The following is a 14,984-nucleotide window of genomic DNA, read 5'->3' as shown; positions in this document are numbered from 1 at the left end:
CACGCTGCCAGTCGCGTCTGCTCCACCCGCACTTAGAGCATGTCCTCGCCCGCGGATCCGCATCCCGCGGCTGGGGAGCAGCCGGGAGCTGGGCTGCACTTTCGGGCGGCGGGAGGCGCACTGCTGCTTTGCGGGCTGGCACTGCTGCTGGGCTGGGTCTGGCTGCTGCGGCAGCGCGCATGCGGCATCCCTCCCGGGCCCGCACCCCGGCCACTCGTGGGTAACTTCGGGCACTTGCTGGTGCCCCGCTTCCTGCGGCTGCAGTTCTGGCTGGGCCAGGGAGGCCAGACCGACACCGTGGGCTCGCACGTGCGCCTGGCCAAGCTGGCGGGCGTCTACGGCAACGTCTTCAGCTTGTTCATCGGTCACCGTCTGGTGGTGGTCCTCAGCGACTTCCAAAGCGTGCGCGAGGCACTAGTGCAGCAGGCTGAAGTGTTCAGTGACCGCCCGCGGATGCCGCTCATCTCCATCATGACCAAAGAGAAGGGTGAGCATGCCGCGGGCTGCGGACCTGGGGCAGCAGGTGACCACCTGCTTCCTGCCCTAAGTGTGTGTGTGTGTGTGTGTGTGTGTGTGTGTGTGTGTGTGTGTGTGCTGGAGACGTGGTTTCTAGTGCGAGGTAAAAGTGGGAGACCCACGGTAAAGTTAGGAATGGGGGCGGGGAGGGGAATACAAAAGTATGGAATTAGAGGCCTCCTCACTCATAGGTCTGTGACCCCAACATTCCTAAACTTTGGCCCTGTTAGAAAAGGGAAAAGAAAATTCTTTTCACCCAGTGAAGGGACTCAAGTTAGCCCGATCATGGCAAATATGGCTCTGGCAAGCCTTGCGTTCTCCCCCATTCTTTCGGCCGTCCTAAAAACTGTTAGATTATATTCCTAAAGCTAGCTACCCAGGGCCAATTTTTAATTTGGCCCCTTTCTTCTGAGGCTGACTACGAAGTTCCAGCTATCAAAGTATTGAAGTTCAGCAATCAAAAGCCCCTTTGGCCACCTTAATTAATATGCCCAATCAAAATTAACCAGCTCATCCTAACACTGGGTTTTTCCTTTTACCTGTATACACTGCCATTTGCCTACAGGCCAACTCTTCCTCCTCTCTATCCAGAGACACTCCTTTATCACTCTCCCACAAACATCCTTTCCCCTCTCCCTTGCCCCGTTCTCCCTTGTTCCATCACCTTCTCCCTCTTCATCTATCTCCTATCCCTTATCTCTCTCTGCTCTCCGTCCCTCTGGGGTGAATAAGTCTTCCTTTGTTCTGAGAACTTGGTCTTGGGGTGTCTTGAACCAACTTCAAGGCCCCTCCATCCAATGACTTTCAATTTGCAAAAGTATAACAAGATATTTTTCCTTAAGAAAGTCCAGAAGCCAGCCAGGTGGTTGTACTCGCCTTCAATCCCAACACTTGGGAGGCAGAGGCGGGTGGATTTCAGTGAGTTCAAGGCCAGCCTGGTCTGCAAAGCAAGTTCTAAAACAGCCTTGGCTGTACAGAGAAACCTCTTGGAAAAACAAAACAAAACAAACAAACAAAAACAGAAGTCAAGCTAGGAGCCTGTTGAACCGGATTTGTTGCTTCATAGCATCTCTAATGTTTTCGCAAAGAACGTGGCTGTTGTCTGTACACGTCTTAAGATCTTGCCTGAGATTAAATTTAAAAGACTATTAGGGGAGAGGCAGTGGCTATTTCACTGATATTTCAAGACTGTGCCCCATGGTTTCAACTTGGTTCCCATACTCCATGTGTATCTCCCTCTGCAGACACTGAGGTGCTGATCTCTCCTCTTTAGCTATCTGCCAATCCTGTATTCTGTCTTTAGACACTGAAGTACAGACTAAAGCCATCACTTTACTTGATGGTGGGTGGTATATGATTTCACACTTTGACATCCCCTCCCTCACCCTGATTCCTAACTTTCCTGTGGACCCTCTCCCTACCCCCGCCCGGCCCCCATGGAGCCTCAGGAAGGCTCTGAAATTGGAGGCATCTTTAATACAAGGAGACAGAAGTGAGCACTGGGCTAAGACAGGCAGAATTTGAGTGCTATAGAAAGTGTACTTAGTTCTCGTTCCTAAGACCACTCCAGCCTCTGCAGGAGACAGAAGGCAAATATTCTGGTTTACAGTGCATCTTGTTTGCCTCTTGGCTAGAGATGGGTTCAAGATGGAGGGCTTATGACAGCCACTGTGCAAGATGCTTCTAGATTAAGACAGGAGTCTTTAGAAGTTTACTCTAGATGAAATTTAGATCAAGAACACCCAAGTAATTTGGCCACTCATGAAGGAAGACAAAGCAATGTATCTTGGCTTGGCCCTCCAATGTTCTCTACACCGCTCATTCAATTTAAGTGGCAACTCCCTGACTTTATAGCCATAGGTCACAGTGAACAGAACCAGTGTTTGGAATTGTGTTCCAGATGCTGAGATAGGAGAATCACTTTGGCTTTATGACTATTGTAGCAGGACTTTTCTTTGGACTGCCAGTTCTCAAGTGAGATGAAGACTTCTTATTAATTACGAGAGCTTATTTAGCTTGGTTTTGTTCCCAACTAGCTTTTGTAACTTAAATTAACCCTTTTATATTCTGCCACATGGCTTGTTACCTCTCCATATTGTACATCCAACTCCCTCGGCTTCTCTCTGGCTAATTCCCCGTGCCTCAGATTCCTCCCAGAGTTCTTGTCTCTCTCCACAAGTCCTGCCTATCCTCTCCTGCCTAGCTGTTGGTCATGGTCATTCATCTCTATATTAAATCAATCAGAGGGTGGGTTTCACAGAGTGCGTTCAAATATCCCTCAACAGGCCACCAACCTAGTGATGGGTTCCAGATGCAGTGAGAGAGTCAATGAACTATGGCAGAAAGTGACAGAAGAGGGGACTCAGGCCATCTTTTCGTCTCCTCATGCACCTGACCACACACGTTACTCCCCCCAGTCTGTACTAAAAACATACTTGTATTTATACCTCACTTATAGGTAAATTATAGAAAATTAGACATGACAGTCAAAATCTGGGCACCAGAGAAACGGCTCAGTGATTAAGAGTGATTAAGAGCACTTGCTACTCTTCCAAAGGACCTGGGTTCAGTTCCCAGCACCCACAGGGCAGTTTAGAGCCATCTGTGACTCCAACACCCTTCTCTGGTCTCAGTAGACACTAAGCACACACATGGTGTACAAACATACATTCAGGCAGAGCGTGCATAGACATAAAATAAAAACACATCTTTAAAAAGCAAATCTGTTCTCAAAGTCAAAGTTTTAGAATTTTATAAGATGATGATGTATTTCTAAATTCCTGCTAGAAAGGGGTTTTTAAAACAAAACACAGAGCACAAATCACAAGAAAAAGGTTGTTAGACAGGCACAGTGACACACACCTATAGTTTCTAAGTTGGGAGGTTGAGGCAGGAGGATTTTTCACAACTTCAAGACTAGTGTAGGTTTAAGTGACATCCTATCTTTAAAAAAATGTATACATGTGGACTGGAGAGATTGCTCAGTGGTTAGGAGCACTTCCTGCTCTTTCAGAGGTCCTGGGTTCAGATCCAGCATCTGTGTCAGATAGTTCACAGCCACCTGTAACTGCCTGGAAACCATGCCCTCTCTGGCTTCTGTGGGCACAAACACATGGCACACACACACACACAAATTAGATAATTTTTAAAAAATTTACACATGGTGTCTTTAAATTTAAAGCTTATACTTATCAAAAATCACATGAAGGTTAATTATGCATTTAAAATATATAGTAAGAAAATATCCACACAGTAATTGTGAATCGTGAACTAAGAAGCCCACACTGTCACAGAAATGCGAATGAAATCACAGGAGATACATTTCAGTGCTCTAGTGGCAAAAAAACAGGAAATTGCAAGTATCGAGTGATAGCAACTGCTTAACACAGATATTCATAGCCTTGTAGATGTATTTTTGCTCCATTCTGAGTCTACTTAGAACAGGCATATGACAGTGTCTATTCATATGAAGATATCCATATTTTATGGCTCATCAATTTACCCTTAGTGATGTCTGTTAAATTTGGAGGATGTCCATATTCAACCATGCATTTGTCTACATAGATGTTTATATTGAAATGCTTCTCTTTTCCCATTGCTGGGGATTGAACCCAGGACTCTGTGTATGGCAGTTCTGCACTGTACTACTGAGATAAACCTGCACTCTTGAAAGACACGTTACAGAGGCACTTTAAGAACTCAACACCAGAACAAGGACGGTGTTCCATCTACAGCACACCACATGCTAAGGACTCAGAACTTGGTGTTGGTTTGAATGTGGACTGTCCCCCATGGACTCATGCGTTTCAACACTTGGTCCTAGCTTGTGGTACTGTTTTAGGTCTTTACTGTTCCTTAGTCTGAGGCATTGGAGTCCTTAACGTGGCCTTGCTCACGTCAGCAACGCACATTTGTTCAGGATTCCATCTGTTCCCCACAGGAAGGAACTCTGGCTAAGATGATAAAGGACTGGAAAAGAGAGGGGAGGGGAGGGGAGGGGAGAGGAGGGGAGGGGAGGGGAGGGGAGGAGAAAGAGAGGTACCTGGGACCAGCCAACCAGCCAGCCTCCAGCCAGCCAAACATGGGATAGGACCTACGAAATGAAAGAAAGGTAAAAAGCCCCAAAGCAAAATGTCGATGAAGAGAAACAGGTTGAGGTGAGTTCTAAGAGCTAGTGGGACAAGCATAAGATAAGGCTGAGCATTCATAATCAAGAACATGTCTCCGTGTCATGATTTGGGAGCTGGTTGATGGTACAAAAGAAAGCCTGCTGCAAGTACGGGTGTTTTTGGTTTGAAAGGTTTTTTTTTAAGCCTGAATCTTCTGTTGTGACATAGAAAGATATTTAAATGCACAGTAATTTTAGGCATAAAAACTCATTGCTTTTCATTTTACCAGAAGTTACAATAAATCAATAAATAACTTTTTTAGCCAGTGACCCTAATTTACACTCAGCGTTTATTGGAAACAAATGTCTTTAGAATGAAACCTGATTGGTTGTCTTTTGGCTGAGAGACTTGAAAATACAGAATACACCCCTTGGCAGGTCCTGCTTGCCCTTCACAGGCCCTGCTCTCACCTTCCTCTCCGTCCTTGGCAGGAATTGTGTTCGCACACTATGGCGCGATCTGGAAACAGCAGAGGAAATTCTCACACTCGACGCTTCGTCATTTTGGTTTGGGAAAGCTTAGCCTGGAGCCCAAGATTATTGAGGAGTTCAAGTATGTAAAAGAGGAAATGCAGAAACACGGAGACACCCCCTTCAGCCCCTTCCCCATCATCAGCAATGCCGTCTCTAACATCATCTGTTCTCTGTGCTTCGGCCAGCGCTTCGACTACACAAACAAGGAGTTTAAGAAGGTGCTGGATTTCATGTCTCGAGGCTTAGAAATCTGCTTGCACAGCCAGATCTTCCTGATCAACATCTGCTCCTGGTTTTACTACCTTCCCTTTGGGCCATGGAAGGAACTAAGGCAGATCGAAAGGGACATCACCTGCTTCCTTAAAAACATCATCAAAGAGCACCAGGAGTCTCTCGATGCCAGCAACCCTCAGGACTTCATAGACATGTACCTTCTGCACATGGAGGAGGAGCGGAGAGCCGGCAGCAGCACTAGCTTTAATGAGGATTACCTGTTCTACATCATTGGGGACCTCTTCGTTGCTGGCACCGACACCACAACCAACTCTTTGCTTTGGTGCCTGCTGTATATGTCAGTGAACCCAGACGTGCAAAGTAATTGATAGATTTGTTCTTTCCTCAGGGTAAAGGCAGGTAATTTAAACCAGGTAGCAACCTCTGTGATCCGCTGGCTTTGGGCCCTCACGTTCCCAGGCTGGAAAACAAAGTAAACACTTGCGTTTTATAGGAAGCTTAAGACGTGAACAGTGAAGGCTCAAGTGTCTAGAAAGACTAGTGCCGTGGCTCGCTCAACCCTGCTTCAATCTCCACAGTCCAGTTCCCCGTGAAATCTCTGAGAGTGGAGGAGCGTTGGAGACGTGGGGTGTTGTAGGGATAAGCTAGTGCTCATGGTCATCTGCGCCTTTTCAGCTTGCTTTGAAAATGGACAACACAAGCCCCAAAAAGTCAGTGAAAGTCACAGCTGGTCCTCCCACACCCACCCAGTGACAGCAAGTGGCAGTGGCAGTGGCAGTGGCAGCTAATCCTGGATGAGTAGGGGCGCATGGTGTGTTGGTTTCTACCTCAGCTGTCACTACAAAGCTAGTCACCTGAACACACCTGCATTTGTTCTAAGTTATATCAGAAGTATGGTGTGTGCTTCCCTGGGCTAAAGACGGGGCTGTTGTGGCCCTCTGGAGGCCCTAGAGGAAAATTCATTCCCTATTTCTTTCCAGCTTGTTTGATTGTGGTCCTTTGTCTTCAGAGCCCCCAAAGCCACAGCGCTCTGACCCTGCTTCCAGGTTCACATCTCCTGACTTAAATTTGACTGGGGGGAGATGATCTGATTTTAAAACCTGTGCTACTTAGTAATGGGTTCGTGTACTGAGACTGTGGCATTAGGAGATGATGCTGCCATTACAGAGTACACTTAAACTAAGGTCACCATAGTGTCACCAGGCAGTATAACCTTATAGGACCACACTTGTGTATCTGGTCTGTGATTGACTGAAGTATTATTCCATGGAGTATAGCTGTACTTGGATGGGGATACACTGAACAGCTCAGGATGTGTTCTCCATGTCTATACCTTTAATTTAGTTGGCTCAGTCTAGCCCCTTCTGCTACGTGCTATCAGTGGGCTATGATTTGAAGGTATCCCATGGAGGTTTATGTGCTAGAAGTTTGGTCCTCGGTGGTGTCATATTGAGGAGGTAGAACCTTGAGATACCTAGAGCGAGGTAGTTAGTCGCAGGAACTTGAGAAAGCTTAGCTTGGAGACCAAGGTTTTTGAGGAGTCAAGTATGTGAAGGAAGACCTGAAAAAGCACGGCTGAATCCTTTCCCCGCGCATTCTCTTGCATCCTCCAGCAGGCTAATGTAGTTCTTACGGGGCCCTAGTTAGTTCCCGTGAGAGCAGGTAATTACAAAAGTAGCAGCCTTGGCCCCTGAGTCCCTCGGGATTCCTAGTTGCCATATGGCCACTCCCTTGCACATGCTCGCACCATGCTAGCTGCTGGTAACCAAAGAGAGGCTGCTGTTCTTGGGCTTGGGTCTTCCAGAACTGTGAGCTCAGTGTTTCTTTATAAAGCACCCAGCTCCAGGTTTTCTGTTACAGAGCCTGAAAAGGGACCAAGACACCATGGAAGGTGTCAAAGCCCCAGGAGGTGGAATTGTGAACTTCTTCAAGGGTCCATGTTTTTCCTGCCATAGTCGTCGTGGCTCCCTGTTTTGACTAGCTATTGCTAAGCAACATCTTATTCCCAAACTTAGTTGCTTAAGACAGTAGCTTTGTTATTATATAAAGCTTTTGAGTCTCCAGAGTCCAGGTTGGTGAGGAGTACACATTTATGAACCCACGTTAGCCAGCTTTTCAGTGCTGCAACCAAGTGGGGTTGCTAATCAGCGGACAAGAGAGTCTTATTTCAGCTTGTGGTTTTGAAGATTCAGTCTGTGGCCTGTTGACTCTGTTGCCAGGGGAACTGTGCTAAGGCAGTGCATTGCGGAGGGGACTTTCCTCTGGGCAAATGCAGATGACAAGGAAGGAAGTTCCAGGCTTGTACCCCCTAGACCTAAATCCTCCCAGGAGGTCCTCCCTCTTAATGACACCACTGTGGGGAACAGACCTGCAACCACAGGGTTTTGCGGGATGCCCTCAACTATGGCAGACCCACGGGTAGGGTTCCTTGTATATTTTGGACTTTCACATACTGTTACAGCTTAGAGAGTCACATGGTCACGTGAGAGTTTAATGCTGGGTGCCTCTGAGGCCGGAATGCTGTTTCTTTTGCCCACTCTGTTCTGCAGAGCCCCACCCCCAATGGCTTCTTGTCCCTCCCAGTCCTGAATGAGGTCATCATTGGCCACTGATCCCTTGCTGGGTAAAGTTCGCATAACATTGCTGACTCAGGTCTCCCAGGCTTATGTGTGCTCTGTTCTTTTTCTTTTTGCATAGAAAAGGTCCATGAAGAAATTGAAAGGGTCATTGGTTGTGACCGCCTTCCTTCCCTCACAGACAAGGCCCAGATGCCATACACAGAAGCCACCATCATGGAGGTGCAGAGGTTGTCCATGGCTGTGCCCCTCGCCATTCCTCATATGACTTCAGAGAAAACAGGCAAGTTAGGAGCCTGAGGGCCTGCAGAATGTGGGGAGGGGTGTGCTCACAGCTGGGAGATCCAGAGATTGTTGTGACCCTTAACCATCATCATTGGTGCAGGCCCTGTAGTCATTACCAGGAGCCCCCTGGCCCCGGGTGCCCGTGTATTTGCACTAGCAAAACAATGTCATTCTTCACATCAGCTGTTTGGGCAGAAGCCATTCTGGAGTTGACAGGGGCCCCTCTCTAGTTGTTCCCAAATTAGCTCACTTTGTTTTTTAAAAATTCTGCAACCAAAGTATACTTATTTAAAAACCAGAATGTCCCAGTCTGACCCTCCCCATTATAACAAAGGGCACCACCCACCTGTAGTCCCAGGGAAGTTGCAGCAGGAGAATTGGGACTTCAGGGGTGGCTCAGTTTCAGAGAGGCGGAGACAGGTTGTTGGGGAGGACAGAGTTTAAGGTGTCTCGAGACAGCCCAGTAGGCAAATTAGACCCAGTGTAGTACCCAGCCCCTGTGGGGTCTTGGTCGGCCTGCAGCTGGCGATCGTGGGAGTCGAGCTGCCTGCAGATCTTTTTTCATAGTGTCCCCTCCCCATCATGTTGTCGAGTGGCCAGATAGGCCTGTAAGCTCTTCCACTCTGCTGCGTAGTTTTATGTCAGCCTGACACAAGCTACGGTCATCCGAGAGGGGCAACCTGAATTTAAAAAATGCTTCCAGAATATCGGCCGAAGGGCAGAGGTTCCCAACCTTCCTCATGTGGTGACCCTTTATTACAGTTCCTCATGTTGTGGTGACCTCAGCCGTAAGATTATTTTCATTGCTACGTCATAACTGTAATTTTGCTACTGTCATGAATCGTAAAGTCTGATATTTCTGATGGTCTTAGGCAACCACTGTGAAAGGGTCATTTGACACACCCCCCAAGGGGTCTCGATCCGCAGGTTGCTTTGGTCATACTATATTCCATTATGGTAATAGTAACCCTGATTTAGACACATTCTGAGTGGATCTTAAGAGTATATAAATCATGGGGAAAGCTTACATGAATGTCCTATTAGTGTTTTTTCTTGATTTTAAGTTTTTATGGCCTGACTTGGCTCATAGGGTCTGACTTGATTCAGCACCTAGCCCCGCCCCTCCGATCTCAGACAGAGAATGTGCTGGTTGATCAGATCTTCTGTCTCCCCTCAAGAACCTCAGAACTTGGTCTCTGCCGATTACAGTGTTAAGTCGATAAATAGTTTCACTCTTGAAACAGTGATGTTGAAGAAAATGAATAGTGAGAGCGTGGCTCTGACTTCCGTTTGTTGTCTGTAGTCCTCCAAGGATACACTATTCCTAAAGGCACGGTGGTCATTCCCAACCTGTGGTCAGTGCACAGAGACCCGGCCATTTGGGAGAAGCCAGATGACTTCTGTCCTGATCGATTTCTGGATGACCAGGGACAACTTCTGAAAAGAGAAACTTTTATTCCTTTTGGGATAGGTCAGTTAAACCTTGGTTTTTAACTTCATCATCGTGTGTGTGTGTGTGTGTGTGTGTGCGTGCGTGCATGTCTGAGGTGTATATATGTAGGTGTAGCAAACAGAAGACAACTTGCAGAAGTTGTGTCGTGCCTACTGAGTTGTTTTGCTGACCCAACTTTTTTTCTTCAAAAAAAAAAAAGTGAAAGTAGAGAACAGACAGATGTGACTCAGTGGCGGAGTGCTCGCTCTGCCTTGCCTGTCTGAGCCCCTCGCTTCCATCCCCAGGAGAGAAAGAAGAAAGGAGGAGGGAGTTGGGCTTAATCTTTACGACTAGAAATCTTCCTTCCCGGGCTGCTTAGGCTCTTTGGGGCCCGAGAAGAATGGGAAGTTAACGGACTATTGGAAAAGTTAAGCACAACTTTTTAAAATTATATTTTATTCGCTTATTTTATGTGTGTGTGTGCGCGCGTGTGCGTGTGTGCATGCATGTGGTGGGGAGGGAGACAAATGTCCCAGCACACACCAAAGGACAACTTGAAATAGCCAGCTCTCTCCCACTATGGGGCCCCAGGAATTGAATTCGGGTTGTCAGGTCTTGGTTGTCAGGGCTCCGGTGTCAGCAAGTGTCTCTCCCATGTCATAGGCCTGAGAACAAACAGGCCCTAGTCTCCTAGGTTTGTGTGAGAGCTTCTCTACCCTCAGGTCTTTCTTTAGGTTCCTGGATTCAGGCACACAAAGTCCTTTCTGTGGAAATGAAAGGTTCTAGAAACTTTCATCTGATTTCCCTCTTAGTCCTCCAGGTGACAGGGAAGGTGAGCGGCAGGGTGACTCCCGCATGGGATCCGTGGCTAGGAACACAGTGGTGAACGCCTGTGTGCGTAGATCAACTGAAGCAGACTGTGGTTGGTGTGGCAATTTTACTTTAAAACTCCACCGACTCAGGTCAGACACCTGCTACAAATGCACAGGGCTGTATCATAACCGCCCCTTCTCCGATCTCACTTTTAGGGAAGCGGGTGTGTATGGGAGAGCAGCTGGCAAAGATGGAGTTGTTCCTGATGTTCGTGAGCCTGATGCAGAGCTTCACCTTTGCCCTACCCGCGGGTTCTGAGAAGCCCATCATGACTGGAAGATTCGGTCTGACGCTAGCCCCCCATCCATTTAATGTAACTGTCTCAAAGAGATGAAGGTGCCCCTGAGAAGAGAGGAGGGGACAACAGCCAAATCCGTGTCCTAGACAGTCTTCTGTGCCATTGAGCGTGGGCCCAGCGACTCAGCACAGCCAAGAGAGGCTCTAGACGAGAGCCCTGGAGGGGCTGGGCGCTGCACCACGGATGCCTCCTGCCCAATGGGACGCATGGATGATGGATCTAGTTGTGCAGATTCCATCAGGAGCAGATCTCATCTCAGCCCCCATCATCCCACGGTAAAATGAGGGTAATGAACTTTCTCATGGCATCTCTGCTCTTAGCAAACGCTGGACAGTTGGGGAGTAGATCTGCCTCCAGGCCTTCTAGGGTCCTCACATGGAAGTGAGTTCAGCATGGACACTTGGTCAGAAAGGGATGCAGGCCTAGGTTATATTGAGGTAGAAGTTTTTCTTTTTAATTTTTTTCTTTTTCTTTGCCTAGGGCCTACGTCATTTTCCTTGGGCTTGTCTTAGGAGTATCTTTTGGGCTTAGGGCTGGGTTCTTTACTTTTTATAAAGTTAGGATGAAATGTCCCCTTGCCCCATACGATGCGGAAAAAGAGAATCATTCTCATGATGTCATTGTCTACCTATGTGTCCGCTGTCTGTAACCACAGAAGCTGAGAGCCTGGTTCACAGCCCAGGTCCCTTCTGCCCAGCAGATGGGCAGCTCTGCCTTGACCTGGGCTCTGGATGCTGGGCTAGGAAACCGAGTCATGGAATTGTGGGATTGATCAAAAAACGATTTCTCATTCAGATGATTCTGAACCCTCCTCTCCTGTTGTGTTACCAGCCATAGTGTGACTAACTTGAATACTCTCCACGATGAGAAGCCATTTCTTCATAGGGTGGCCTCTAATGACCCTTCCAGGGACCGCGAGAAAATGTGGGACCGGCGTTATGACAGTGTGGATGACTGTGGCCTCCTGCTGCTAGGGGTGAGGGTGAGCGGGACAAAGCCATCCGTTACAGTGAACAGAGTGCAGCTCAGCGTACCCGAGTCTGGCCCTTCCCTCGGGTCTCCCACAGCACTGTGGAAGGAACCGTGATGATGTGAGCGTTTCTTAGAGAGGCACCGTATGAGTGTTTTCTTTATGTGTAATCCTCACGCCAAGGGAGCTGAGGCTTTGCAGTGCTAAGGCCCGTGATTACAAAAACACCTTCACTGGTCTCTAACTCACTTGACTTGTGACTGGAAAGCATTTTCTGAGCCCTTCTCAGTATTGACCCCACGTGGTCCTGAAGCTGCGTCCTCGGTTACCATGTCCCTCTTTATCCCAGTGGACCTCCTGAGGCCAGGCTCCACACTGCTGCCTCTGCCTCCCCGTGCCTTATTTTTGGCAGATGCCCAGGCAACTTGGGAGTGAGTTAGGGAAGGTGCTTGAGGGGAGAGCCCATCTCTGTGTATGTTTATTGCTGTCCTTTAGGATAGTTTTAAATTGCAGTGTAATTTTGCCCTACCTGTTTAAGCCAGTGTTTAAACATTTACTAGGCTTTTTGTATCATTTGAAGTAACCATATTAGGCAAATGTAGAACGATGCCTTAGCCACTAAAACCTAATACAGAATGAAGGCTTCCAGCATCTTCCCACAGCCTTCTTGCCCAGGTACCCAGGCAGACCCCCAAATGCTTACCGAGGGGCAAAATGCCAGCTGCTGAATAAAAACCTACAAGTAAAAAGGGAAAGGTGGAATATTGTATAACTGAGTATTGATTAATTTTTGATTCTTCATTCTTTATATTCTCCACCATAATGTTTTCCTTTTTATAAGTTATAAGCACTTTTAAAATAGGTACAAGAAGTGCAGGCTGATCTTTAAGTGCCCCGAGGACTGATTTTAGGTCAGCACACTGAGTGTGGAGGGGCGGAGTGGGGCTGCACACCGCATGGACAAAATGGCACGCGGTTGGGCACGCTGCACCTTGACCAGGATAGCTTGTCCTGATTTGACACCCGCATGGTCCTTACTCCTCGACTCATGTGAATTTCTCGACCTCCTAACCAAAGACTTCATATCGTACTTGAAAAAGACTTCTGCCTTCTAGGAGATGACGTCAGGGTCCTGTGTTTATCCAGTTTAATACCGTGCCTCCCGCGGCAGCGCTCCGAGATTCCCTTTATACACTTTGCCACAGAGGAACTGTGCTTTTCCCGAATCTACCGATATTTTATGCACTTCCCGATTCATCTGAAATGTGAAAATGACTTTAGTTTTCGGGGTCTAACAAGGTCTAGACCTTATCTTTGATGGCGCTCTTATTAAACCTTTAATTTTTAAGGACACGGTGTCATGTCTGGTTTGTTTGCTTATTTTTAGTTGCTTAGCAATTTTTGTTGTTTTTACCAAATGTTAGTCAAAAAGGAAGAGGAAACAGACCTCAAGGCCGGGCGGGGGGCACAATGTAGTACAAACCTGGCCTTTAGATAAGAGGGTAACTTATTTTAAAATATTCCCTCAGAGGACCTGGTATAGAAAGATGTCCCGGCAAAACACTTTTTCTGTAATTTATTTGATTGTGTGAAAATTTTGCCTGATGTGCATCTGTGCACTGCACACATGCTTAGTGTCCACGGGGGCGAGAAGATGTCGTCCCCTGGGACTGGGGTTACAGATATTTGTGAACTGCCATGTGGGTGCTGGGAACTGAACCTGGGTCCCCTGTAAAAGCAAGTACTTTTAACTGCTGAGCCAAATTTTCTTATGTCTCACACCAAACCCCTACACAGATTAGAGAAGGCTGTATCTTGTGTAAACCTGTTGTGGCAAATTCTTGGTGTGTGTCTCTAGAGATTAACTAGTGATATCAACAATATTGTTGTGTCTGTTGACTGAGATGAATGGTGTATGCACGTCTACAATGCTGTGTAGGCAGAAGTTTCTGTCCTACCCAGCCCCACAGCCATTCACTTCCAAATAAACACACAGGCTTATATTAATTATAAATTGTCTGGCCTATTGTTTGGGCTTATTATTAACTACCTCTTAAAACATAAATTAACCCATAATTCTTATTTATGTTTAGCCATGTGGCTTGGTACCTTTTCTCAGTAAGGCATTCTCATCTGCCTCCTTTGTTTCTGGATGATGACTGTGTCTCTGCCATTCCTCTTCCCAGAATTCTCCTAGTTTGGTTTCCCTGCCCATACTTCCTGCCTGGTTACTGGCCAATCAGTGTTTTATTAAACCAATATGAGTGACAGATCTTTACCGTGTACAGGAGCATTATTCCACAGCATTCCCCCCCCCCTTTTATTTTCTTTTCAAAACAAGAACTCTGAATCTAATCTCCTTTGTTTAGCTTTTTTTTCCTGACCATTATCCATAACAACTTGTAACCAACACCCTAAACAAAGACAAGCATCAACAATTCGTTTTATTTGGGAATGTGGATATAGTTCTCTAGGCTACTTCCTGCTGATTGAGGGTACTGATAATCTTATGGGGACCCAAAGAAAATGTAAGATTATGGTCAAATCCTGACTGGAGTATTCTGTGAGGCTGGATCATCTCAGCCAGCAGCCTTGAAGCTGTTGTGGATGCAGAACTCAGAGGAAACTGCTACAGAGGTGTTCTGAAACATTGGATCATCTGGGCCATCTGTTCCCACTGGAGATTTTTCAGGGGGTCTTCCTTGACCAAACCTTATTTTTCTTACCCAGAATGAATCCACACTCCTGAGTGTGCAGTATGTGTCAAGTAAACTCTTGACACATAATTAATATAGAGAATAATTAATATAGAGAATATCTGTTCATAATGAACATAGAGAATATCCTTAGGCCTTGATAGTCTGTAGGTATTTTGTTAAGTGACTTTCTTTTAAAAGGCAGTTGCTCCAAGTAATACTTTCTAACTCGGATCAAGCTTGCCATCCAACTCACTTATCCAGGGAGAGAAAAAAGTCCTCCTCCTCCTCATCCTCTTCCTCCTTCTCTTCCTCTTTCTCCTTCTCCTCCTCTTCCACTTCCTTCTCCTCCTCCTTTCTCCTCCTCTTCTCTGTCTCTCTGCCTTCTTCCCCCTCTCTCCCTCTTCTCCCTCTATGCTGTGTTATAGCATTCCTATGCTAGGGATTGGGAATTGAACTGAG

At 46.8% G+C, this 14,984-nt stretch overlaps 1 protein-coding gene across 1 annotated transcript; it reads left to right on the top strand.

Moving 5' to 3' along the window:
• LOC119801007 (cytochrome P450 2U1) lies at positions 1–13,171 on the top strand. Its single transcript, XM_038311423.2, has 5 exons — positions 1–487; positions 5,117–5,752; positions 8,090–8,251; positions 9,557–9,724; positions 10,714–13,171. Exons 1-5 carry the CDS (start codon positions 40–42, stop codon positions 10,890–10,892), a joined length of 1,593 nt encoding a protein of 530 aa, XP_038167351.1. The 5' UTR covers positions 1–39; the 3' UTR covers positions 10,893–13,171.
• Positions 13,172–14,984: the final 1,813 nt, after the last annotated feature.

This window comes from Arvicola amphibius, chromosome 14, assembly GCF_903992535.2.
Source record: "Arvicola amphibius chromosome 14, mArvAmp1.2, whole genome shotgun sequence".
NCBI classification, from domain to species: Eukaryota; Metazoa; Chordata; class Mammalia; order Rodentia; family Cricetidae; genus Arvicola; species Arvicola amphibius.
This window is presented reverse-complemented; position numbering and strand designations above follow the sequence as displayed.